This window comes from Haliaeetus albicilla, chromosome 28 (assembly GCF_947461875.1).
Source record: "Haliaeetus albicilla chromosome 28, bHalAlb1.1, whole genome shotgun sequence".
Taxonomy (NCBI): domain Eukaryota; kingdom Metazoa; phylum Chordata; class Aves; order Accipitriformes; family Accipitridae; genus Haliaeetus; species Haliaeetus albicilla.
The window spans coordinates 3,638,333-3,666,177 of record NC_091510.1 but is presented as its reverse complement, the minus strand read 5'-3'; the positions used below and the strand labels follow the sequence as shown (position 1 = coordinate 3,666,177).

Genomic DNA, 27,845 nt, shown 5'->3' with positions numbered 1-27,845 from the left:
GGCTTCTAAAGATGATACAATGTGCTCTGTCTACATCTGAGTGGTTAGATACAGCTAAGGGTCTTCAGGAGAAGAATTTCTGTCGGAAGCCAGAAACTTAGTTGTGTTGATCTTTTAAAGCACTTAGGGATGTATTTGTTTTTGAGTGTGTCAGCACTTCTGTTAATGCACTAACTACATGTTGCAAACATTTGAACGCTAGCATAGGCCTTGAATGTAACTAAGGCATCGGAGTGGCTCTTGCTCTCTGTCCAAGTGTCCTCCTCGTCTTCCACAGCTTTGCACTAAATTTGCAGCGTCAGGATGTACTGAGTGTGTGAAGGACACTGCCCACTCCATGGCTTCTCCCAGACCCACTTCAGGGAGTCATTTCAGTCACGTCTGTGTCTCTGCTTGCCAATGGACTACTCAATATTTGAAGATTCAGAATATAGCTTGGATAACCTTTGCAAATACCGATTACTACATGTTAATATATTTTGGCTGTCTTGCAAACAACCGTGTCTTAGTTTCTTCAGCTTTAAAGTATACATTTTTTTAATCTTGTGGATCCTAACTTGAAGATCGTTTGAGGTACTAGGAGAGGAAAACTTGTATCTTACATGTTGTCTTCTAGTTTTAGCTGTCGTTGAATTATGGAATGAGTCATTTGGTTGTCATTTTTATGATTCTTACCAATCATTTAAAATTGGTAAAACCTTTCTAAGCACTAACCTCAGCAGTAAGTCCTGTTAATGTAATTTTACAAGATGGGTCTTTCTCTGAAATTATTAGTGAACAAAGAAGTTTGTGTAAAATACGGTTTTGCAGTTGTACAAAAAAGAGTAGACTTTGATTATATACTTCATCTAAAGAATCTAAATGTTTTTAATCAAATGTCCTCCTATAGGTTTCCCATTCTCATTTTGCAAAACAGCTGACAGTTATCTGGAAAACAGATTTCTATTATGCATCCATTTGCCTCTAATGTGGTGACAGCACCTCTTTACTGTATCTGTATATTTCTTCATCTTTCTTTTTTTTTCTTTTATATTAAGAAAATTGATCAGATGTATTTCAGTTTAAGCTTTTTGGGAAGGATGCTAATGAGTCTTATTGTTTTGAAATGTTTATACTGTGGTAATGTTGAGTGGCCTCTGTTGTATCAAGTCACAATACAGCACAAACAAAAAGTTCATAGACTCAAGTACCACTGTTATCTCTTCCCAGCAATTAACAGTAATTCATGAGAAGAAACAATCTCTAAAAAGCATTTAGAAAGTAAGAACGTCTTCCTATTGCAGCTCTGTTAGTGAAATCTGGAGAAAGTTGACTACCTTCAGAGACTTTCTTCCATGCTACACTAATATAGCTGAGATGGGAATGTGGGTTTAGATTCTAGATATAGACCTCTGTGAAGTCTGGTGACTCAGAGCAGACTCAGAGCAACTGGCGTGTGTGGTTAGTTTAGCAAACTGCGAGCGTGGAATAGGGCTGCTATAGTAAGTATGACTGCAGCACTCCTTCAGTGCTGCTGCTTCAGTACTGAAGCTCTGCAATGCAAATGCTTCCAAAACACAGCAGCATCAAAGCTGGATTGATTCCCTGGGAGTAGGGTACAATAAAACTGACTGTGCAGTCTCATCCAAGTTGAGGAGGGGGGACAGAGTCTTTACATTTTATTTAAACGTGGAATCTTACCCAGGATTCAGCGTACAAATCAAAAGAGTGGCTGTTATATATCCTGAGCAGCAGAGACACTAACAAACCAGTTGGTGTATTGATGTCACCTCTAAGCATAGGCAATCTAAGCACTTTGTATACAGCAAAGTTTGCTGTCATCATTGAAATAGTGTCCCATTTGTCTCTCCTTCATAGTTCACAGCAGCCATGAGAATTAGTTTAAGTACACAGGACACAGACAGTACAGGAGAGTAACAACCAGATCTTCTGGTGGCTGAAATCTTGTGTATTTTATGATGCATTCTGCTGGGTATTCCAGTGTTTAATGATCGATGTTAGGGGAAATGTGTAGGTGTGACCTTCAGGTTCTTGTTGGTGTAGTAGACAAGTGAATAATGTCAGGAGATAAGAATCTTTTAATTGGGTTTCAGTTTAGCTTAGCACATGATAAACATGCATAGTAGAACTTTGATTAGCATGGAGAAAGAAGGAGAACAGCAGATTTTTGAGATTTTGACATGTAAGAGTGATTCTTAATTTAGGTGTTTACTATGAGACCGTTGCACACAGAAATAGCAGCATTTAATGTGAGAAATGTGGACCTTGACTAGTGCTGTGACTAGTTGCTCATTTTTTATGACTAAGGAACTTACACCCTGGCTTGTGCTCCAAGAACTATTGCAATAGCGCTAATGTTTTGGGAAGAAATTGTCCAGGTAAAACATCTCTATATGTACGTAGGTTACCATCTGCTGAATTGTGGTACACTGTTTTCAGTATAATGCTATGACTGACTCCCCTTGCAACGTGAGAATATACAGGTAACCCTGTGTGTTATTTAATAGTTTAATGACTCATTTTGCTAATCCAGCAAATTCTGAAAATTCAGTGTGTATAGGAAGGCGAGCTCTGACTGCCAGTGTAAGCTGCAGTGATCTTGCTGTGCTTCAGGTCTTGCGGAAATTGCCAGCCACCTCGGTTTGCCTGAACAGAACTCCCAGGACTGCGTTTCCTGTCCTTTTGGCCAGGTTCCTCTCTGCTCACAGTATTAAAAAGACCTGCTTGTTTATCTGAGTTTCTAGTCTAGGAAAAGTCAGTCGAGAGGGGAAGGTTAGCTTAAAAATCGGAATACAAAATGTGTTAAAAGTGACATTTGAGACAGTTGATAGTATTAATACACCATTTAAAATATTAGAGCCACTAGCATAAGTTACAAAGCATTCGGTCTGCTGCCACAAAATTGGAAATTTTAATACTTCAGTTTAAGAAGGAGGTACAGATAACGAAAAAGCATTTACATTTGGGAGTAATCATGGCTTGATACATCAAGTAAACTTTCAGAATAGCCACTGTTCCTGGAGGCTGTATCCTCTGCCATCTTTAGCTATTTTTTTTTTTTTTGGTGCATATTTTCTCTGAATTTATCAAAGGGACTATCAGAAATTTTATATAGGACAGTCAAATAATCATGATCTGTGTCCTACTGATGCTGACAAAAATGTAAAAGAAAGTCATATGGGAAAAATAAACATATAGGGCTGGCTTTGAAAGCAGAAGTCCCTTGGATTGCAGTGTAGCGTATTGCCAGCATGCCACAGATGTGCACCACATGAGCAGACAGAAAGCAGTGTGAGGAGTCTGCATTCATTTTACGTCTGTCCCAAGGTGAATGGTTGGAGCCATTATGGATTTATGTAGTTTTGTTTACAGCTAGCTTTAGAAATAGTTGAGCAGGTTATTTTTTTAAGCCTTTCACAGGGAGGCAACTAGCCATATTCCCTCCTGCTCAGGGCTTTTACTCCAGTTGGATTAAGCCTGTTTCTTGAACTACATCCTTATGGAGAATCTGAAAGCACTCGTGTTTTAGAGGCGGTGTCATCACACCTCTGCTTGGCAGGCGACCAGTCCTTTGTTGTATTAATTTGGAGGTTGCAGAACTTTCTTCCTTTGGACATCTGCCTCAGCCTTTCTTTGACTTAGTTAAAATAATTAAAAACTGCAAACATTGTATTACCAAATGTACCTACTGGAAGCGTTACTGGACATGTGTGTGAATGCTTTCTTTTCTGCAGTGGAACTTGATGTTATCCTATAATATTTTGCTAGATCTTGCTGCTGTCTCTTTTGTGTTGCTCTTAACCACAAGAGTCTGTTTATTTTTTTAAATGTGCTGGGCCAGAACAGTGGGTATTCATGCTTAAGAAAGAGACCTTGTAAATTATTACTGTAAATAATCTGTTACATTAGAATATGAAGAGGAGACTATTACACAGGAGTGGCAGAGTAGGCATACATACCTCATGTGACTCATGTTAAGTACACCGGCCAGCAAAACCCTCTGTGTTTTTTTGGCACATCCTTAAACCAGTCTGGGTTTGTGTGGCAATATTACTGTAGTTTTGCAGCAAATTGGAACTTGTGTGCTTGGGCACTCTGTAACTTTTTCTAGTGTTTCCACTGGGTGGTGCTGCAGGAATTCCTATTTCTTTTTTTTTTCACTTGAATCTGCATTTCCCAGAAAGACGCCTCTAAAATATAATAGGAGGAAGTCCTGATTTAGAAAGTTTTTGCAGTTTCAACACAATGGAAGAACTTGGAGGATGCTCTGGCAGGAAATGTCCTGGTTGCTGGATGTGGAAAAATTACCAGCATTCTGTATCATACGCATAGTTCCCTAATGTGCCCTGGGTATGGATTGCACCATTAGTTTGATTTATTACCTTTAACAGAGAAAGTTCTGCATCAAGTTAAACAAGGTACATTTACACACTTAGTTGCAAGCTTATTTTTTCAAGGCCAATTAAATTAGCAGTAAGATCTCCTTTGATGAGTATTTGAAAACTTTCTGAGTAAACAAATCGATATTTGTTTTTCCTCCTTTCTGGAAGAATCACTAACTTTTCACCAACCACATCCTATTTATCACCCTTGAAGCATCTCTGTTGAGAAATAAAGTGTGAGGACTGACTCAGACTTTTGCCTTGTTCTTTCAAATGTTTCTGAGCAAACATTTGGGCAGATTTGGCAGTTGTCTTTTAACCTCTCATGATATACTTGTTGTACAGATGAATTTTCAGTGGAGTATGTTACGGCTGACTGATTTTTTTATTGCTCAAGTTTCTTTTCTGGATGAGCAGCACCCTTTTCCTTCTGTAATCAAATGCAAAACAAGTGTGCTTCAATTTTTTATAGAAACTAAAATGTAAAAGAGAAAAATTGGCCTAGGGGATTTGTAAGCTGTTCAACTTTCCATATAGACATTTGCTTTAGAACTATGTTAAAAATGTATATAGCTGAAACAGCTAGAGACTGCCTTATTCCATATTTTTCTTGAAATACACTCTTTGATATTTGTCATTATGGAATGGAATTGTTTTGGTAGTTTCCAACAAAAGTTTTTAAAAACTTAGATAACTGTTTATTTTATAAATTTTAAAATACTTTAGAAATGAGTATGGTTTAGCCAAATCTCAAATTTTAGTATTGAGAAATGGTGGTTAAAAAAAATAATGACAAAACAGTCACATTCTTTAACATGTTATTGCGGCAGTCATCTCAAGGGTTAAAATGAACCTGAGACACTTAGAAAAATAAAACCAGAGCTGCTATTACAAACTGGGACAGATGTAGGAGGCCAGGTTTCCTGTGGCCCATTTTCCAGTTTCCTGGCTGCAACCTGCAGAAATAAAGGAAGCCGAATGCTAACGTGAATGAGAAGCTAACAATGCCCCACGTCACGCTGCTCAGAGAAACGTGCTGTGGGCCAGAATTAGGATACAAAAGCAGTAAATGGATGTACAAAAAATATACACACGTTTTCCAGAGTAGTCGAAAAGGTAGTCGAAAAGGAAAAAAAAAAGGCATCTGTTACAGAGAAACGCTGTGTGCTTGCAAAAGCACACACTTGCCTGTAAGGGAAATATAAGTGGAGGTGTGTGCCTGCTGTGGTGGGGTATACAAAAAGGAGCTGAATCTTTTGCAGCTGCTTTGGCTGGAGAAGGAATCAGCAGTTTCTTCATACACTAAGGGAAATGAATTTCCCTGCCCTGACTCTGCCTCTTAATCCTTTTCATGTACGTGTCTGATCACCATCTCTCTATGACTACCTACAGTGCGTAATGTTGGCTAACGTGGCTTTTATGTCTTCCTGATTTAATTGATCTCCAGCTGATTTTTTCAGCCTCTGGGCTCCCCAGCCAGTCTGTCCCACTCAGCTGTCCCTCCTCTGCCCCAAGTCCCACGACCTGGTTTATAGCTCAGAGTCCCAGATGTTCCTCTGCGGACCCTCTAAAGCAACAAAGCGCTCGTTTTGATCCTCATGCCTGGAGGGATTCCTGGTTTTAGCCTTCAGAACTTGTTCATGTTGATTGTACAGGATCAGCAGTATATCTCTTTATTTTAGAAAGGCTGTGGGGAAGCTAACATAGAATGGGGAGAAAGAATCCAGGTAGGAAACCTGGAGTATGTGGGAGAATGGAAGACAAGAACACAGCTGTAACATAGTTGTATGGAAGCTAAGGACCTCTGCAGAGGTCCTGAATGCTGCAGAGCTGCTTTCCAGCTTTCTGCCTTTTTCTTCCAGCTTTTCCTATGCGAGAATCCTGCAAAACTTAGTGCCCCAAAGAGTATCCTACTTATCGCACAGTTCATGTCATAAATCTTTCTGATACTGAGCTTTTTATTTAGCTAGCTTGGTCTCTGAGCCTCCTGGTTTTCTACTGCCTGGGTTTAAGATGGCTTGCTTATTTGTTTTATTTTGTCCAGCAAGTTAATGACTTTTTTTTTTTTTACCTTAATGCCACTTTACTGACATTTTGTCATACAGAATTTTGTATGTATGGTCTTGGTCAGAAAAAAATGGTAACGCAGCTCGTCAGCACGTGTATTCATGCATCTTAACCCTTTCTAGTGTAACTTGCATAATGTTTTCATAATGCTTGCTCGTGTTGGTAGAAGTCAGTCTCCACACACTAAGGGGAGAGACAGTGTTTGGCATTTGGGCCCCTCACCTAAGTGAGGAATTTGGGCACGCCCTTTACAGGAAAATCATCTCTTAGATGGGATGCTTTGTCCTGTGGATGTCTCTGTCCTTTTCTATTATTCTCTTCAGGGAGGCTTATGGTGTTGACTTTGCTGCTGCTCCAAGTTTAGGCATTTCCGTTAGTCCCTGAATTTGGTTGAAATGAATAAGGGCAGTATTATCAGCACAGATATTCTGAGTTACCTCCTTCCCGAATCAGTCCTGAACTTAAAATTTGATATGTGGAGATCACATTGTATCACACTGATTGTGCAGTTGGTAGGCTTTGTATGGGGGGGCACACATCTGAAAGAATGTAAATTGGTAATGCAGAGGGTGTTAGTGTGGTTACCTGTCACAGCTGCCTGAGGAATGGACTTTCAGAAAACTCGGTCCTGAAATATCCTTTTGCTGTCTAATGTAGCATTTCCAAGTATAATTCCTTCTAGCTATGCCAGTGATTATTTGCATCAGCAGTAGTGGAACTGATCACAAAGTAAAATTACTAGGCTATTTAGGTCAGGCCAACCTGGCAAATTTTGTTTCATGGCTTAGAAAATATCTTTGACTGTCAAATGCATTGTATAAATATTTTAAAAAATGGTAAGATGGCAAATGCCCATGTATTAATAGATGAAAAAAATAATTGACTCTTTTGTCTATATGAATTTTGATTAGGCTTTCCATGACACAGAATATATTTCTTACATAGGTTGCCTGTCTCATTCTGTACCATAAATGGATGTCACTATCTAAATAAGTGATTTTTTAAAACTATTTTTCTTCTACTCCATGTAATTCAGTATGTGGTTCCATGTATTATTTATTGCCTAGCATTCAAATCCTGTACTGAGCACAGAAGTAACAGGAATATTTATTATTACTATTTAATATTAATAAAGAGTTGAATGAAATGTGAAATACATGCCCTGTAGGAAGTGACCACATCCTAACACCCGTTTCTGTCAAATTAAGGCAAGATGCTGAATTCCCTTTGAGTCAGTAAAAATTCAAAAGAATTAGAAAACACATAAATGAAATACAGTGTTTTCTGAAGATTTCTGGCTCCTCCTAGTCATAATTTATAATAACTTTTAATAGTGGTAGCACATTTGTGGTTAAATGACATGTCTTGTAATACATCTGTCGTGATTCTTTTGCTCCACCACTCAAATGAGACACCAGTTAAGGCTTAATACACTGTGTGGCCACGTTGTCCTCCCAAGAGGATAGTTAATACTTTGTGGAATCCTAAAATGGTGCCCATAGAGAAAGGCAGGTTAATACTTCTGTTGACTTGATTGGAAATGAAATATTTTGCATCAGTTTAAAAATCCTGTCACTGCAGGATCTTGGATTTCCCCTGCAAATCACATTTTAGAGAACAGAAGTGAGATGCAAAGATTAATACCAGTTTACCAAATTAAAGGTATTTAAGATTTGACATCACCATATATGCTGAGTGCAAAGCTTCTGTTAAAGGTAGCTACAGCTGTGAATATTCAATGCAACTCAGACCTGAACACCTCAAGTTGGGTGCTTAGAAAAAAAAGGACCATACAATTAATGATAAGCTGAAAATGTAATTTGCATGATTTGCCTCATGTAGGAATCATATAGATACAGTTGTTATAGAAGCAGTATGGGAAGCTTTACACAGAAGCTCTGTGGCAGATGGACATGGAGTACAGTGCAGCATTGGGCTGTTATAATCTCATTTCTGTATGAGCAGACTTTGGTCCTATCCAGTAGGAGATTTATGCACGTACCAATTAAGCACATCGATGCTGAATTCTGAGGTGCATGGGTCCTTTCTAAAGCCTGTTCAGAGCTATGCACTTGGAGAGTTGATGGTAAGGCAAGCAGGGTGGCGAGGAGCTGCCTAAATCTAATCCCACCACAGCCAACTGCCCTGGGTCCAGCACCTGAAGTGTCCCCCAGAGATTATGTGAGTATCTCGGCTGGTTGAAGAACTGATCACCAAGAACTGAACCTCTTTGGAAAAGGTGGCAGTAACCTTTTCTATAATAACCTGATGGAAGTCACCTCTCCTTAGTCACCGGGACAGATAGTGTGGAGTGGGTGCTCCTGTAGGGATGTCCTCACCCACGTCCGTGCATTTTACGTTACGCCTGTGGCTGAGTCACCGTGAGGCCCACACTCAGTAGATAAAGTGGAATCCAAAACTGTTTAATTTTACAAACAATAAGCATCAGAAAACAGGTTCATAATGGAAAGCATAGTGCAACGTTAGCTGTAGGTTACCCTCTGAGTGTTCTTGGGTAGAGGTGAATGGGGATGGAGGAGACGGCAGCAAAATGCGTGTCACTGTGAGTTCAGTTCCACCTAAACTCTCTGAAGACGCATGACTGCTGATGATCTGAAGGAAGATATAATTTAAGGTCTGGATAAGAGAATTGCACCTCTGAGGTATTGTACTGTTTTGGCGAGTGGCATGGTGGTGGAGTTTGGTTTAGTGCTTCTGTAACTCTCTTCCATCTTTAATTTCCTCAGCTGAAGTTCTACTGACAGGTCTTCGTAGCATGGGACACCTGTAGACATTTTAATAGATTTTTTTAAGAAAGAAATTTCTAAGTTACTTCTAATTTTTCAGAGCAAAAAAGGTTCTGTTTGTGATTTCTTGTTCAGAAGAGTTGTATGATACAAGCTGAAATTATGCAGAGTATTGCTGTATAGTATGTGATGTACAGAAACTAAGATTATTTTAAAGTAGTATGGCTGTATATACCTACACACATTTAGTGAAGTTACAAAATTTATTAATTAAAAAGTATGTATATATGATGCCAGATTAACAGGGATGCTTTATTAGTTATGATGTTACAGATAAATAATCCATTAAAGACGTTCATACTTGCACAGATGCTGTAGTTTAAAGGAACTTTTAAAGACTAAAGCAAGTATATAACTTTCAGGTATATTTAATTCTAGCTGTACATTTTTTTTCTGCCTTACACTATGTGGAAAAGGATTTGTGTAAAGTGATAAAAAATGCAGTGAAGCAAATGCAAACCTTTGAAAGTGCCAGATCATCTGTCCATATAGGCAGTTCGGTTTCAAGGATACCTGGCAGTCCTGGGACACTCTGCCATCTCTTGAAGGTGCTCTGTAGTTACTGTGTTACACAGCTGGGTGTCGGGGATAGGTGTTTTTGTCCTTGTCATTCAGACTGGATTCTCAGTTAATTAGAGAAATGAGGCTTTTGCAGGGGTAAGAAAACCGTCATTAATTCTGCAAACCCTTGTTTGGCCAGTGTACTCAGAAATTATTTGGACCAAAACAGAGCTCCAAGTTCTGTTTTTCTGTAAAACTATCGACACCATCCTCTGGTATCTTTAACTTGTGCTTTTACACTAGTGAAGCTTATGCAACCTGATTTCCCTAGTGCTGGAGCAGAGTTGGGAGAGGCAGATCTCCTGCCGCTCCGGGTGGCAGATAGCTGGAGGTCTTGTGCCCTCTCGTGGTCACTGCACCAAGGGAGACATCAGGCAGTAAGCCTGGCATGTTCTGGCCATGCAATAATCTATTAGGACACAAACAGTAATATATTAGGAGGCAAAATGAGCAAGGAAGTTAAAAATCATGAGCTTGTTTAGATAAAGACAAAAATATCCACTGCATATCCATGTACAAAGATAAGTCAGGTAATAATTAACCCCATTAGCAACATAGTCCGTTAACCCAGTACTACCGGCATCTTTAAATCTGCCTTAGACGTAACATGTCCAAATTAAGTATCAGAAGCAGCCGAGAAAAAATGGTTTGATATAGTGTTGACGTGCTAAGGCTGGCAATGTTGTTGAAAGCAGGAGAAAATCTCATTTTGTAGTTCTGTAGTTTAAAAGGTCAGTTTTAGCTACATCTTCATTACAATAATAAATTGTCTTCAGTGGTAATGTTCCCAAGTTTTAAGCTGTGTATGTGCCTGTGCTGAGTTGGAATATAGTCATTCTTAAGTTTATCCCTCTATTGCAGTCCCTGAAAAAAGTTTATTCTAGGGAGGGCTCAGGCAGTTAGAGAAAAAAATGTTCAGCCAACCTTAAAAGTGAGACTTAGGCACTGTTAAAAATATTCCTAGTTCTCAGTCATACATATGATAATGAAGGAAAGATCCCTGTTAGAGAAAGGTTCAGGGTAAACATCACTTACTTTACTGTGCTTAACTGTACTGAACTTTCAGCATTTCTGCAAGATAGATAATATCTTTTGAGCTATTTGACTTGACAAACAGAAGCAGCAAGAGCCATTTCAGGCCCTGGAAGAAACAAAATGCGTAAAGGCTGTATGACACAGGGAAGGGTGCGTGTGGTGGGAGGGTGAAAGAATGTGGTTTCTCGTCCTCTAACCAAAGGCAACGGCTCTGGTCTTTCCTTTTCCTCCCCTTCTTCACAGTGACATATCTGAACAACTTCAATATACTTCTCAGGACAGTAAAGAGCAGGTTTTTGGCTCATTTCAGTGGACGGTTACATCAAGTCCTTTTTTGCCCCCTGTATGTTCCTTTGAAGGGTGGTTGCGTACATTGAATTGAAGACACCAACTGGAGAGGACCCTGTACCATGTGAACTGTGCGGGCAATGCTTTTCTAAATACTCAACTCTATTTTATGTGTCCCTTCAGAAAATAGCAGTGGAAAAAGTACTGAAACGGGAATGCAAGACCTGTAGGTCTTGTGGATGTTTGGTTGTAAACGATATAGTAGCTTCCTTTGCTCAGTTACGTAGGATGACTCCTACACAGAGCTTATTGCTGAAATGAGCATTGGGTGGAACACCTGCTCCCAAATGTTTTTCACACTGTTGCTCTCCTTTGTCCCTTGTAGGTATGGAGAGTGCAATCACACTGTGGCAGTTCCTTTTGCAGTTGCTGCTAGACCAGAAACATGAGCACCTGATTTGCTGGACGTCTAATGATGGCGAATTCAAGCTACTCAAGGCAGAAGAAGTGGCTAAGCTGTGGGGACTCAGAAAAAACAAAACTAATATGAATTATGACAAGCTGAGCCGCGCGCTCAGATACTATTATGACAAGGTAAATTTTGTTATTCTCGTGCAGACTAAGAAAATAGAAACACTACCATTTAATATGTCACCTCTATGTGGAAGCTATTCAAAAGTTCCTCTAACTAGTTTTTAAAACAGACAACAGTACTGAAGGCAATCACAGTGGAGGTAAGAGGGCAGCTAAAAGATGCAAAGGAAAACACTGCACATCCCATTTCCTAAGGAGGGGAGGTTTTGACCTAGGTTTACACTTACTGATGCTTTCATGTGTTTATGCGTTTGGCTACCCAATATTTTCTGTAGCTTTTGACAACAATAAAATAACTGTTGATAACGGAGAACTGTTTGATTATTACAGCCTGCATAGGATCATCTGGAATGCAGGGAGGTGGTAGAAAGCAGTGATTCTGCGATGCAGCAGGCAGAGTGGCAGCTTTACCAGCAGGTATCACCCGTGTCAGAACAAGGAAAAGACAAACAAAGAACCCAACAGCATAGAGGGTGGGGTTGAGTTTCCACTGGGAAAGTCCACTGAGTTTTCGTGGGACGCATAGATCCTGTTGGCCAGTGTTTTACCTAGTCTTGCCTGAGCTTTCTGGTAAATCTTTTCTACAATTGTATTGGGTCCTAATTTATTAGCTGGAAATACACTGCTGAAATGCTTCTACAGTTACGACAGTGCAGTATTACCTCACAAGCATCTCACTGTAACTCTTCCTTTGTTTAATGCTCAGTGTTTGTAAGAGTTTGGAAATTTTCCACTATGTCATTTTAGGACAAAATCTGCATTATCTTCAACAATAGTCTAGATTATATGTTGCTATCATTTAATTACCAGCAATATATATGAGAGGGCACTAATGTGATGCCTTACTGGATGAAAGTGCAGAATAAGAGTAGCAAACAGAGGCAGAAGCAGATGGTGGGTGTCAGAGCAGGGGTATGTTTGGGTCTATTTGTCAAGGTAGTAGTGTCGTGCTGAGCTCATCTCAGGTGAAGACTGTATTTGCTGTAGAATGTTAAATTTACTCCCACTTGGGAACTTACCTTCTGGGTATCTCAAGTCAAAATAGTGGAACATGTGCTTTGGCAGGAGATTCTTCATCCAATTTTTCTGCCCTTGCGAGACCTACTGAATTTTGCCCCTCCTTCACAGATACATTTATTGAGGTTTGATAGAACTAATAATACCCAAGGAGTCAGCACAATTTAGGCAGCAACCTTACAACTGGCAAGCTGTGGTTATTTGCACACTCTCAGAAGCTGGTTACGGGCAGATAGTGTAGGCGTACACGTAGGGCAGAACTGTTGGCTGTTGAAAGCTCCACTTTCAACCTCTTCATTTAAAACTGTAATCTGAAATAATAACATACTGAACATAGTAATCTGGAATTATTTAGATCACTTAATTTGCTTCTGATTTTCAGACATTGTGAGCATGCCCACAATCTAGAAGAGGCCAGTAGAGGTTACTGGTAGCTAACACCTCTGAAAAGAAAATTTCTGCTATATAGTGGGAGTTCATAAGATCACTGTCACTCTTGTGAAACCATCCTTCACTTTGACATTTAGTCCTTAATCTTATCCTTCAGCATGAAGCAAGGTGGCAACAGTACAGCAGAGAATGCAAAAATGAGAACAGGGAGTAACCAGGATATGTATTAGATTGCTATAACAGAAGGATATTTGAAGGGAATCTCTCAGATGTGTCAAGATACTGAAAGGAAAAAATTGTAGAACACAAATATGGAGATGCTAAAATATCTTGCATATTCACCTTTCTCAATTTCAGACTCCATCAAATACAAGGAATTTCCAAATTGTTTCTCCAGCCTTTTTTGGATGGACATTATATTGTTTTCACCAATTAATATTAAATCTTTTCAGGATTACTTCCCCTTAAATATATATTTTTTTTTTATAATATGTCTAGATTTGTACGTTTTACTATTTCCTATATTTTTGAAGATTAAATATTAAAAAGAAGGACTGTTAGAGATTGTGGATATTAAAAAGGAAAACTTCATAGCCATGCTTAGTGGTCTGTTGTCATATTGATTTTCAGAAAAGGCAGTGAGATGAGATTACACAGTGAGTAACACCAGTGTTCAGCACAGTTATGGCATGCTTGCTGCCTGCACAAGGCAGAGGAAACTAGATATTGTTGCTGATCTGAGCTCAGAGTACTGTTGTCATGTATTATTTGTAGTGCACTAATTCTTGAAGGGCACAGTGGGGCTGGGCACTATGCAGCTGGTCTAACACAGCAATCAAAAACCAGGCTGACTGCAAATTAACTGTGCACAATTTGATGATCACTTTTCATTACTTACATTGGAATTTGGACAGACTCCTTCTTCTCCTGTAAGAGTTTTTTAGAGCTGTAAGTTCTGCAATGAAATGTTTTTAGTATTTTGTCCACTAGAAGTAAGATTTTTCCACTTAGCGTGTTTCAAAGGTGGCCTGACTGAGAAGGCACAAAAGGATTCAGAGAGGACAGTGCAGCGGCTGTTCCAAGCAGTTGGTGTGATGAATTCCCCTTCACTAAGTGCTAAAAAGGCTTCTGCTCAGCATGGGGAAGCTCGCTTCATTATATGACTCCAACCCCTCTGATTATAAACTTGACTAGCGTCAGTGGACACAGAGTGCCTGCTGGTGAATGAACAGCATATCCAGGCAGAGCCCAAATACACAGTTAGTGACTGAACAGACATTGCTTAAAAACAAGGGATGAGGTATTTGTACCGCTTTTCCTTTGAGATGTCTCTGATCTCTTCAAATCAATGGAATATAATGGCTCCTCACTTGAGGCTCCTTTTCTTCTTTTATTCCTTAACCTTTTTTTTTTACCCTTGTACTGTTTTCAGTTGCCCTTCCCAGGACACCCACACCTTTGTCATCTGTTTCGTCTCTGGTCACGCAGCATCTGCCAGAGGAATGGCTCTGCAGTTTCTTCGCCAGGGCTCTGGCTGAGGTGACTGCTTGCTGATCTTACAGCTGCTTTCTTGGACTGTGTGCTCTCTTCTGTCTGCAAATTTTATCTAAGAAGTGTGGCACAAGGATTTTGGCCATTTTTCCAGGAGTTCTGCAGCCCAATGGAGGTCGTAGCTCCTAGATGGAAAGAAGGATGAGTTCTTTCTTCCCCATGTATTGTGATTAGGGTTTGAACCCCAAACCAAAACCATGGCTATTGCTATCTAAATTGAAGGAGTAACTCCTTTAGCAGAAGACAGTGGGAGCTCCTCACTCTCTGTGTGGGTATGGTGTGTGGTGTCCTGTTGGTTCCCAGGCAGTGGAGAGTGCAGAGGGACAGGGAAACTTGCTGCAGGTTTTGAAGTGTGAGAGACACTGGCCTAAGATAGCAGACAATGAATCCTAGTAGGCTGGCAGGGAGTGCTCAGCAGTGGGTTCAGTCCTAAACGCTTCCTCTGCCTTCAGTTCAGTCTCTGCTGCATAGCACAGAAAGGGAAGAAGTCGAGGAGGGAAGGAAAGGCTCCTTGGCATTCTTCTTTCCCTTCTGCAAAACAAAAGGGGAAGGGCTGGTGAGGTGGAAGAGCCTCTCTCGGACTTTTGCACTCCTCTCCTCTGGACAATTCACCAATTTGTGGGATAAGCCAAGAGCAGTCTTGACCCTCAGGTGGCCTTAAGGAGCCTTCTGAGATCCTTGTCCCCTCCCTTGCTGTTGGCAGTGAGGGATGTGTTGGCAGCTGGATGTGCTGGGATGCACACCGAGGAAATGGGATAAACACTGTGCTGCAGGCTGGGGAGCGGCAGCAGGAAAGGCAAGAGGCAGAACTCTGGGCTAGACTTTGTTTGGGTTGTGGAATTATCAACAGGGACTTCCCTACCTACAACCGAATGATCTGGCAGCATGTGAATTTGAGGCAAAGGGCAGTGATTCTTTAGAAATGATGGTGGCACATGGGATGGGCCTTCCTTTTTTGGGCTGCCCTCTGCTGCTACTGCATACAGCTGATACTAACTGAGCTACTGCTTCATGGTTTGTCTTTGAAATTATTCACCGTGGAGAAATAAAAACTGATCACTGGATAAATGGAGGTTTATGAGCTCTGCCATTTTGCTTGGGGGGAATGCTGGCTTGTTAAAATTCATCATCTGATTCATCTGAACTTAAAAGTAAATTAATTCCAGTACTGGAGAAAATAACACAATTAGGACAAGTTCCTTAGCCTGGCTTTCAAAGCAAGCATGATGTGCTGTTGAAGCTGATGGCTAGATTTATGTTAAATTCACATATAAAGCACCCCAGGAAATGTAGAGTGTGGCATGTCCTGATTGTAATTTGCTACCTTGATTCTGGTTGCTAAAGGTTTGTAGATAATCTGAAGACTTTCCATTTTCTGTTTCATTTGTTACCTGAATTCCCCTCCCCCCTTTTTTATTTAATGCATTTCCCCTGTTGCCTCAACAGAGCAGCAGAACAGATGACAGATAGCGCTGAGGAAAGGCATCCTGCGCTCTCTCTACCTGCAGCTTGAGCAGCATGTCCATCATGTCACACACTTCTGCCGGTCAGAAATCTCTTGTAATGCTTTCAGGCAAGGAAACCGTTAACGTCTGTTCCCACTCAGAGCACTTTAGCTTGATGTGTAGAACTGAGATATCTTTATAAGTAGGATTAGTAGGTTTCTTTTTGTTGAAGTTGCCCAGTTACTTTGTTTTTCTGATAGCTGTAATGACAGATACCTTTTGGAAGTCTCTAGAGGTTTCAGGACTACTAAAGGTCCCTGTAAATACTTCAAGATGACACCACAAAAGGGAAGCTAGTGAGTTTTCCCCATGAGGTTTTTTTTGAGGGAAGGAGGGCAAATCCAGGAAATTACATGCAGATACCGACATTAATAGGATGTAACAGTTGTGGAAGTCAAGCCCTCAGAAGTTAGGAAATGCAAGAGTCACAGTTCCCTAGGTAACCTTAATGTTTGCATGAGTTATGCTGCATCTTTAATTACACAGTCACATGCTGTTGCGATGAGCAGCTATTCAATATTTTTGCATCCTCTCTGAACAGTATGTAGCCCCAGGCTTTACTCAGTGAGTGCTATTCAGTTTGTCTTCTAAAGACAGAATAAATCATTTTAGTTTCAGTTAATGGCTGCCCGCTTGTTTAGATGGGTCGGCAGTATGATGTATAGTATACAAATAATATGGGCTTCTTTGTGCTCGTTGCAGTGCAGGGGACAGAGCTTCTCAGGTGCTCTGAGGATTCAGAGGTGCCCATGGCATTCCCTCCCCTCCCATAACAGGTCAGACCCGGTAGCCTGGTTACTAGTTCCTATTTTTAGTGCCAAAGTGTGGGTGGCAGCATGGAAGAATTGTTTTGGGAAGAGGGCCCCTTGCTTGGTCTGCTTACAGAACTTCAGGATATAAAGTGATAATGGAAACTTATTATTTTACTTTTGGGAAGGTCTTCTGTTGAGTTACCTCAGGGGAAATAGAATATTACAATGAAACAATAGCGGTATGATGGTGCTAGAGTACCAGCTATACGTTTTGTAGTGGTACAGATAAGAGGTCTTATAAGGAAATACTTGAAGGAGCATTAGAGAATTGGAAGGAGCTTCTTTCAAGAGTGATGTGTGGAAGTCAAGAAAGTGCTTGTCTGAAATGGCATAAAAGTGGTTATTGAGTGCTGTTCTTGTGGAAAGATGTGAGTAAAGAATTTGATATGTAGTAAGAGGTGATGGGTAGAGGAGAATACCCAAGAAACCGCCCCCCAAAAGAAGTGACAAATAGTTCATGTTTGATGTGAGAGGAAAGGGACGCCCAGTAAACTGCAGCAGAGAGAGCAGAGAACCTGGCCAAAGGTGCCAGCCAGAGGAATGGCCTTTGCCTTCCAGATGGAGGTGGGTGAGGAGAGACTGAAATCTGGCTAAATGAGAGCCTTGTGCTTCCAAAGGTCAGTACGGGTGCATGATCTAGTAGCACCTGTGCCTCCATCAAAAATTTCACAAACTCTAGCTTCTACACACAGTATAATAAGCATAAGTGCATAAAGTATGATGTTAACAGAATCTGCCTGCCTGCGCACGCTGATGTGGGCACACGCCCCGTTTTTTGGAGCAAACCATGCAGCCACAGGTACCTCCTGCCAGCTTACATACTTCAGGCACTGGAGGGTGAGCAGCCCTCTCTCTGGGTAGGGTTCCCAATAGCTGGAGGCAGCCCAGCTCCCTCCTCATAGCGTCCTCTGAGGAATTCATAGCCTAAGTGTCCCTACACGTGTTGCATCCCTTGGTACTCTTGGAGCCAGGGAATTTGCAGCACATCCAAGTGGGAGTTAAGTGCAGCAGCTACAGCTCTGGTCCTTCTCCTTCTTTCCCAAACAGGGACGTTTAGTACCTACAGACAAGTTCATCCTGTTCTGCCATAAGTTTTGAGATCTTATGCACCCCAATTACAGGTCACTTCCTGGGAAGAGGAAAAAAGTCCCGATCTGGTCATCCCGCCCCTGAGGCCCCTCATTAATATGAATTTTAACTAGGAACTGGGTCCCATTTCCCAGCTCAGTGTCCCGAGTGGCTCCTGCAGCCAGCAAACTTGCTAGCTAACAGGTTTGAGCCAAGCCACTAAAATCCTTGTGTCACACTGATAGTATAGTTACACCTTTGCTCTAAATGGCTCAAACAGGGAGTAAGAGTCAGAGCTGATGAAAATAAAGCACAAACACATGATAGAAGAAATGAAGTCTGAGTTGCACCAATGCACAGGAAAACTTCCGGGAGGAAAGAAAAAAATGGAAAGAAACCCAGAGGTCATGCACTGTTGAGATGGGCAAACAGCTCTTGTGTAATTCACGAGGGCTTCCAAAAGTAGTAGTGCCTATGCGTAGTTGACACAAAAAAAAACCCCAGCCACATTATAGCCTGGTTTAAGCTGCAGGGGGAACCAGGCTACCGAGCCTTTGGCATCTAGCTCAGCCAGCTGGTCTGTGGAGCCGGACAGGGGCAGAGACCCATCCCTCCAGCTGGTGATTCAGAGCACTTGGGTAACGCTGGTTTTGGAGATGCTCGTAGAGTGTCTGAAGCGATGGAGTGTGAATAAGCCTGAGCTCCCTAACACTGCTGATGTGCTAGAGCAGACGTCAGGCAGTGCCGTACCTGGTTTGTATCAGCAGCTTTCAAAGCACTTTGCGATGGGGGCTGGTGACGTTTGCTGTAGTCACTGTTTTACAGACTGGGGACAGAGGAGGGAAAGTGTGAAGTGTAAAATGTTCAAGTGAGGAACAGTCAAGAAGCCAACAGAAAAGGGGCATTCCCAACACCCTGCCCTCTTTCTAAATGTCAAAGTGTTGTCTCTTGATAAGATTATTTTTTTTTTTTTAAGCTGTTTGAGTGAAGCCCCTGCTCCTGGCGGGGTTGCCCAGTTCTCCTCCCCAGCAGCTGCACTGGCCCAGCAGCCGCCTTCCCCAGCAGCACAGCCCTGGAGCTCCCTGCAGCCCGGCTGGCAGCTGCTAGCACTGATGGCAAGCCTGCTCATGAGGGAATTTACCTAGAAAATTCAAACGACAAAATAAAAGGGCTAAATGTGCATGTACAGTTACTGTCCTGCTGCTGAGCAAGTGGTCTAATCTCCCTGCAAATGCAGTCCTTAATATAAGGAAGCCTTCTTTGCCCTTTCAAACTGAGGGTGGAAAACCCCCACTTGTCATGATGCCTGTCACTGTCTTCTGTGGTTTGAACCATCGTCCACAGCTCAGAGTAATTCTGACAGGTCACCGAGGTGACGGTAAAAGTAAGCTGCTTTTTACCTGCACTTCAAATATTTGTCAAAAAAATTTAGAAAAGTCAGTGGCATTTCAGAGGCACTTAATTAATTTGCGTCCTTATTTTCTCTTACATGCTGATGGAGATTTCCTCAGGCTCCGCGTTTAAGAGAAGCCTGCGAAGTGCTTGAGGGATCTGCACTTAAATCCTTTTCATCTCCAGCCATCGTTAAGTGGGCCTTTGCTGCAGGCTTACGGAGTCAGAGGAGCCGCACTGAGAGACCTTCTTAAAATATGACTATATTTAATAACGACAGAGGAAGTATAAACTCACCAGCCTGTTCGGTTGCTTTTTATAGCAATGTTCCCCTGTTTTAAGCCTGCACCAGTGTAAAAGCGCCACTCTTATATATATGTAATCTTTTTCTGCTGGGAGTCACATTTTCCAAGTAGGATCTCAGTTGCTAGTGATTGATGTAACAGTAACTCAAAGCTGCCAGGAGCTGAGGGGAGGTATTATTTTAAATTAAAAAATAGATTTAAAAAAAAAAAACCAAAATCCTGTTGGGGTGTTCCTTTTAATGAGTAGTTTGGAGGTTTTGCCTTTTTAAAGAAGAATGTAATATTGAGAGTACAGAAAAAGTACATCCATCCAAAGTTTCACCTAATTAGCACCAAAAAAAAAATCTAGACCAAGCCCAAAGCCATGGGAATTAAAGCTCATGCGCATTAAAGCTCATGCAGACTGAGATCCTCTGGGCTAACTAGATGTCCTGAACTTTTGGAGGGCAAAAATAGGCATTGCAGGATCCGCCAGGTGGGTAGACATGTGTACAGTTCGGCATAGAAGAGAGAAGCTTTGTGCCTTTGGTCTGAGCTTGCTGAATTTACTTCTTCTTGCTGCAGATCCCTGTTACCAACTTGGGAAACAACTTTCTCCATTTGTGCCACAGCTCCTGACCTGTAAAGCAAAGCTACATCCCAGGACTCTTTGTAAGATTAATTTTGTATTCAAGAAGGTGCCTGAATGAAATGCCAGGACATTCAGATAGATGAATTACAGAGTGCAGTAGCTCAGCTGAAAGACAGAAGAGGTTCTGATACCCAAGGGCAGACTTTTCTTTCCCAAAATGAGCCTTGCTTTTGTGACAAAAAAAAGGTGTAGTGCAGGCACTGCAAGCACCCGGCACTAGGTACTGTCCATATATAAATAGGGATGATGCTTGTATTCCTTTTTCTTTCTTTTTTTTTTCATTTCCTATCAATTTAACAAATGTTTTCCTCTACTGGTCTCGGAATCTGTGGTAGAATGAAAAACAAATTAGATTTTTAGGAATATTGTAAATATTTACATTCCCATATCCACAGCAAAGCAAATGTCTGTTTGCAGAGGATCAGCTGGAGGTGCAGCAGACTTGTGCTGCACTAAAGGGAAGCTTCTTGGAAAGGGTTTTTCAGAGGTGACTTAAACTCTCCACTGGGGGCTTCAAGAAGAGAGAAATCACTATGGAAATCTCAGGAAATACTGCTTCTTGTCTTCCACAGCACTTGGCTTAGGGTGGTCAATGTTCCAGTCCTTTTCCTAGGCCAGGCCAGCACCTGGTGCCATAAAGTGCCTCTGCAGAGGAGCTCACACTGTGTCCCTGGGGATACTGCGCATTGTGTTGGAGCAGGCAGCGTACCCGGGTGCGGAGGAGGAGAGCTAGGACTGGAAACAGGACCCTCGTGAAACATTCTGATCTCAAAGGGAATCAGTTCTTTCCATAAAGGGGACACTTTTGTTATGGCAAATAGGAAGAAAAAAATAAATAGTTCTACAAACCTTTAAGAGGTTTGGGATTTTTAAAAATAATTAATTTCAGTAGCCAGTTTAGACTGATGAAAACCTTCTGCTTGCACCAGCGAGCATCCTGAGGCTAACACAAACCCCGAGATAGCACAGGGGCCACAGCAGGACACAAGTACTTTTCCAACCCATCCAAGTAAGTGATGCATTTGTCACAGACATAGTTCATGACTGTTGAAAGAAGGACAGTCACTGTGTTCAATCCTTCTGGACATAGTCGGGAAGAGAGCGTAAATGACTGGAGTGGGAGGGTGAGGTGGTTTTGTCCCTTGCAGACATTCCAAGAGTATTTCATACTCAGGGTAGTTGGTGTCAGTTTTGGGAGGCATAAATGAAGGAGTTTGCCTTTGTTGTTAAATGGAAATGGTGGCACGGCTCGAGTCTGCAAGGCGGCAGAATTGTTTTTACTGGAAAGAACATATTCCCAAGCTACCTCAGAGGAAGCGGGAGGAAAACAGTCCACCAGTAGGTCTTTATCACCTAGTAATGATGATTTTGCTAGGCACCATGAGCAGCAGGGGGTGGTCTCCCTGGCTGAGCAGAGTTCCCGGAATGAAGCAGGGATGAGCAGCGGTAGGAACCCCACTGAAATCACCTGCTCAGCTTGAGGAGGGAGCAGTGCCCCCCTACCCTTGTGAATCCCCTTATGTTTGCTGTACTCAGTGCCTCTGAAATGCTGATCTTTCTAGCATCTGCTTTTGTATTTGCAGAACATCATCAAGAAAGTGATCGGACAAAAATTTGTGTACAAGTTTGTCTCCTTTCCTGAGATTTTAAAAATGGATCCACATGCTGTGGAAATCAGCAGAGAGAGCCTTTTGCTGCAGGACAGCGACTGTAAGATGCCTTCCGAGAGCAGGGATCAGCACAAGCACAGCTTGTCAGCACTGAAAAGCACAAGCCGTAATGAATATATCCACTCTGGCCTGTACTCCTCTTTCACTATCAACTCTCTGCAGAACCAGCCAGACCCTTACAAGCCAATCAAAACAGAAAAACTGGAGGAGAAGTCAGAAGGAAACACACCAGTCGAAGAAGTTCGGACTGTTATAAGATTTGTGACAAACAAAACAGACAAACAAGTTATGAGGCCCATCGTGTCGTTGCCTTCCACTTCTGAAACAGCAGCTGCCTCTGCTTTTCTCAGCTCTTCAGTATCAGCTAAAATATCTTCCTTAATGCTACCCAACAGCGCCAGCATTTCATCTCCATCATCATCTTCCTCCAGGTCGCCATCTCTGTCTCCCACCTCACCCCTCCCTGCAGAACACAGGAGCCTCTTCCTTGAGTCCAGCTGCCACGACTCAGATTCCCTTGAGCCTCTGAACCTCTCCTCAGGCTCCAAGGCAAAATCTCCATCTCTTCCCCCAAAGGCCAAAAAACCCAAAGGCTTGGAAATCTCCGCCCCACCCATGGTTCTCTCCAGCACCGACATCGGTTCCATCGCCCTCAACAGCCCCGCGCTTCCTTCGGGATCCCTGACTCCAGCTTTCTTCACTGCACAGGTGAGACCTGCCTGTCTCCTTTACTCTTGCTTTAGCCAGGTATTCCCTCTGTGTGGCCAAGAGTGTTAGCTCTATATGCTATTATCCGATGGGAAAAACATATGGAGAAGAGGGAAACATAGCAGAGGTCTGAACAAAGGGTGGAAAGCAGGTTCCTCCTGGGGTTCCTTACGTGAGTGTGGGAAAAGCCATCACAGTTCACAGACTGCCTGGAAGGATAACGAGATGGGCAGCCGTTAGTTAACATGAATGAATGGCTTATCAGTTCAAACCAACTTCCAGGTCTACAAAACAAGCAGGAAAGAGCCAACAAGAAAAACACAGGGTTTTTGTAGGTCACGACCTGAGCATGTGCATTGTGGGATGTTAGATTTCTCTACTAGATGTTGTATCCATTCAAACAGTGCGACCTTTTAATTAGTTTTTGAATATGGAGCAAATTAAGTGGTTTCTAAGACAAGACTCTTAAGCCAGTTTCTTTTTCAAAGTTTTACAGATCCACAGAGTATTTGCCAGAGCTTCCTTTCAGTGCAGACCTACTGAATAACCACTAGGTTATTCTGTTCTTTTAAATCACATATTTGTGGTAATGTCAATGGTGAGTTCTCGTTTTCCAGCAAGTCTGTGAAAAAAATCTAGCAGTTCAGAGGAGAAGAGGAAAATCACATAGATAATGACCAGGTGTGTTCATCAGTGAGTTTTGTCTTACACTACCACTGCAAAATTAGACAAAAAAATCCAAGAGCAAAATTATCCCAATGGGGAACAGCCCCTAATACCCCCCCCACCCCAAAATAAAAGTTGATGCAAATACTGGCATTGAATGGAACCAACTGAACGGTAAATAAATAAATACAAAGGTGTGCATTACAAGCTCTCGTTTACTTCGGGCTGTCTAGGGGTCCTGTTGTATCCAGAATCCCCTTCCCTCTTCCCTGTTGGAAGAGGTTTTGCATGGATGATGTGTGCAGTGCAGCGAGGCCTGGCAGAGGTGAGAGCATTGGCAAGTCCTCTCAGCCAGCGCAGCACTTGCTCTTACTGAGCTTTTCAGCCAGCACAAATTTGCGCAAAGCCACTGCAGTTCAGACACACCTGTAAGCCACCGAGATGTGAAGTTGTGTCGCAAAGAAAGAAGATTTTGTGGGCTGTTATCTGTCATTTTTGACATCGTAAAGCCTTTAAGTGAAGTTATGTTTGGCAGGAAGAACAGAAGTGTGGCAAACCAAAATTGAGGTGCATTGACAGACTCTTACAACCTCTAACTGTGGTATAACCACAGTAAGTATTTGGCTCATAGGGAGCAAATCTGACAAATAAATCATATCAGATGCCAACCAGACACAATGACAACATGAGTTATTACAAGCTCGCTTTAATCTACTGCTGCCCCAAAACTCAGTATGAACAGAGATTTCTTTTCTCATTTTGTAATTGTTTCTTTGAACATTTAATTTCCTCATTCGTTTATAAACTGGTGTACTTAGTGCCCCTGAAAGACGTAGAAGGGAATTAGGTAGATGATTGTGGCCCTCCTTTAGCAGGATGGCTAGCTAAGGCCGTGATGATTGTTGTCCAACTTAATGTGATTACAAATCTTTTTATACAGGTTATTCTATCGCAGAAGAGGCAGATGGCACCCATGTAGGGTCCATTTGTTTAAACTTTTGGCTATACAGCAACATAGCTTTTTTCCTCTCTTTCAGCCTTCTATTTCTAGCGTAAGAAGCACCCTGCATCCTAAATACCTGACCTAGTGAATATAAAATAAAAACTATGTAACAACTGTGTTCAGATAACTGTAATACCACAATGCAAAATAACTGAAACCATAATTTTACGCTGGAAATCTGCAGGTCATCCCATTATCCTAGAAAGAGCGTGCATCACGTCTCAAACGATCTCTGATTTATCAGATCCCAGTGGTAGACAGGATGTCAGACACTAGTTCCTGCTCCAGGAGTGATGTAGGTTTGGAGAAGGTCCTGCTGCCTGAGAGGGTATTTCAGATGGCTTTCCACTGTACCTGCTGGTCACGAGAAATAGCCTTGGGTGGAGCCCTGTGAAAGGGCATGTGATAGGCCCAACCAATTTCAGAAGAGAAAAATGGGTTTGAAGATGTCAGTGCATACAGTACCATACTTTGGTAGAGAAATGTCAGCTTTCCATTCAGTTAGCTTCGAAGAGAGATATTTAGATTTTGTTCAGTACTTGCTTTTTTTACAGATTACTTATGCCTGTTATTTTTGTTGGCTCTCCCTTGGCTAATGTGGATATATAATTTTGACTCACTCTTTTTCTTCAGGCCTCTATTTTAGCATTTGTAACATTTACACATGCTGTTTCCTTACGGACAAAGTAGTGTGCCTGCAGCCAGCATGTGCGTGGTCTGTATTGTATCCACATACACCATTCAGGCTCCAGCACGTTCCAAATGACCTGGGAAGTAATGTATGTGTGACAGCACTTGTCCGTTATCTGACAGCTAGAAGTGATAAGAAAGATTGTACTTAGATGCATTCTTTGTCAGAGAAATCAGGAGCCGTGAACATCATTGCTTAAGATAATCCTAACTGTGCAATGCATTATTTCTATTTAAACTGTTCCAATGCTTAGATTACAATGCCGTTTTTTAAGTAGGAACTTCCCACTGGGTTCCACATCTGATACCAGATGTATAGCTGTGTGAGGGCAGAAAATGAAGTGACACATCAATTTCCGCATGTAATTTAAGGATAGTCTGTGCTGTGGTGGTGTTTACACTCATGTTTCCTCTAGTGGTTTTGATGCTTGGCTGATGGCGATACTAAGAACAAGCCTGGGAGGCCCTGTGCTCTTTTTGCATTAAATATTAACAGGTTTGGAGGCTTGCTTGGGCTGGCTCTTGGCTCTGGCAGAACTTGCAGACATTAGTGCTCTGATCATCAGAGGACACGAGCTTTTGCTTAGTGCTGTTGTTGGGCATGTTAACATGCTTCCAGAGATGAATGGAGGACAGCTCAGTTTCAAACCTCCTCTCTCTCTGAAGACTTGCTCTGGCTGTATCTAAGGTAGGAATAAACACCTCCAAGTTTTCTTCATTATTTTCAAAAGATCCTCTCAAGAACTGCATTTTCAGTTCCGGATATCTGCAGCTCCTTAGAGAAAAAAATAAAGAACCGAGGCGTAGCTCATTGGAGCTCTTAGTACAGTTGGCACAATACTGTGTCCTTAGTCAAATGTTGTCGTGTCTTGCTGCTTACATCTTTGGTTTTAAGGTTAGTAGGCTCTTCTGTAAGTAAATCTCTGAGTATTTATCCTGACCTAATTTGTTGTGTTCTTTGTCAGTCTTGTAAATCCCCATCCATAGCCGCCTGCCCGTGGAGCATCAGCTTGCAAGGCGGCACAGGAAGGGTGCTCTCACTGGTACTGCTGTTTTCCTGCCCCATGAAAGCATCGTGGTCCTGGGAAGAGGGTGTTTGTGAAAGAGCCATTCACAAGTGCCTGCTTGTCAAGTATTTTTTCTCAGGTATCTTGACAAGAGCTGTCACTTGACGAGATCAAGACAGAATTTTTCTCCTTGCCAGGCCTCCACCCACTCTTTGCCCCTTTTGTTGTCACCCGAATATATCCAAACCCTGACTTCATTGGTACTCCTATGACCCTCATACCTGCTGTTTCAATGCATCAACACCTTTTGCTTTCCCAGCAATACCACATGTTGTTTACTCCTTGGGACGTAACTGTGGTTTCTTCCATGGGGTTTGGTGTTTCTGATCCACCACCTTCAGCACAAGGGAGATGGCAGTGTCCTTTCCCTTTGCATTTCTCCGTGAACCCAGCTTCTTTTGAGATTCCTTAGAGAAATCGTCCCCTTCAAGAGCAGCCAAGCTCTTTGTATTAAACAGCCTTTCAGACACCTTGGGACGGACTCACCAGGAGGACTTTAATGTTTGCTACACCTTGTCTCTCCCGTCTCTTCTTGCTGGGCTTAAACTAATTGTTTGACCCTGTTGCGAACTCCAGCGCAAGCACGTCAGAGCAGGTCTGTATTCCTGTGCATTTGCACAGAGCCTCAAACACCGCAGCCGATCCCTCAGGCACTGCTTTGCAAATAGTACGTCCGTCACTCGAAAATCCCCATGACCTGTGGTACCTGCCTTTCTGAGCCTGCTCGCCGCAGAGTCCTGGCAACGGGGATGCGACAGCCCGTGGCGTAAGCAGTTGTTAAGTGAGACTCCCGGTTGCAATTGCCATATGTGGGAGTTTGTATTTCTGGCCTGGTGGGAAGCTAGCAGGTACCAGAATGCATGATGTGCTGGTTACTAGGGGAAGGAGGTAACTCCTTATCTTCTGTCTTCTCTTTACATATTTTATACTCTGGACAAACTGATGGCCCAGTTCAGCAGAGCACTGAGGCACTTGTCCTACACAGCGAAACGTGTACTTACTTGCTAAGTGTGCACTCAAATTGCATTAAGTGCTTTGCTAAATAGCACTGATTTTGATAATTGGCATCAAGATTACTGGTGAGATTAACTCATTATGCCAAATACTTTGTTCAAAACTGTCACATCACTTTCATGTTCTTTTTTTGGAAAGATAAAAGTTATTCTGGATACAGAACAATTAATGTGATTCTTCCTTTGAATGGAGATTTGCATGTGCTTTAACTCTACCTCCACTCCAATTGTGCTTTAGAAGTGCTAAGAGCATTCCCAGCAATCCGTGTGCACCATGGCCCTGGAAGGAGCCACCTCCGAGTTGGGAAAAGCCTTGGATTCTTGGTTCTTGCCACTTTGGTTCTTTTCAAACAATTAGCTGTGCTCTCCGCCGTCCCTCTGGCCGCCCAACCCCTACACCTGCCTCTCGCTGCATCAGCCTGTGCGCTGCCAGGTTCTTGAAACTTCTTCCATTTTGAACAGGCACCATCAGAGGAGTAAACTTCAAAGACCAGCAGTGGCTCTTTTGGCTCCACAGGCAATTGCATTAATGCTTTAAAAGCTGCAGTCAGTTCAAGCAATTGCTTCCCTTCAAAAGGTAGAAAATTATGCTGAAGGAGACCAGGCTGTGTTTGCAGGCATTG

The 27,845-nt window shown here is 42.1% G+C and overlaps 1 protein-coding gene across 2 annotated transcripts in view; it reads left to right on the top strand.

Annotated features, from left to right (window-relative positions):
• ELK3 (ETS transcription factor ELK3) overlaps positions 1–27,845 on the top strand; it is a 39,506-nt gene that overhangs the window by 5,844 nt on the left and 5,817 nt on the right. The window contains exons 2-3 of one of the 2 annotated variants that reach the window (XM_069773487.1): positions 11,526–11,734; positions 21,989–22,783. In XM_069773487.1, the coding sequence (XP_069629588.1) occupies positions 11,528–11,734; positions 21,989–22,783 (1,002 nt within the window). In that variant the 5' untranslated portion in view covers positions 11,526–11,527. The remainder of the gene's footprint in view (positions 1–11,525; positions 11,735–21,988; positions 22,784–27,845) is intronic. The other variant, XM_069773488.1, reaches the window with a different exon arrangement.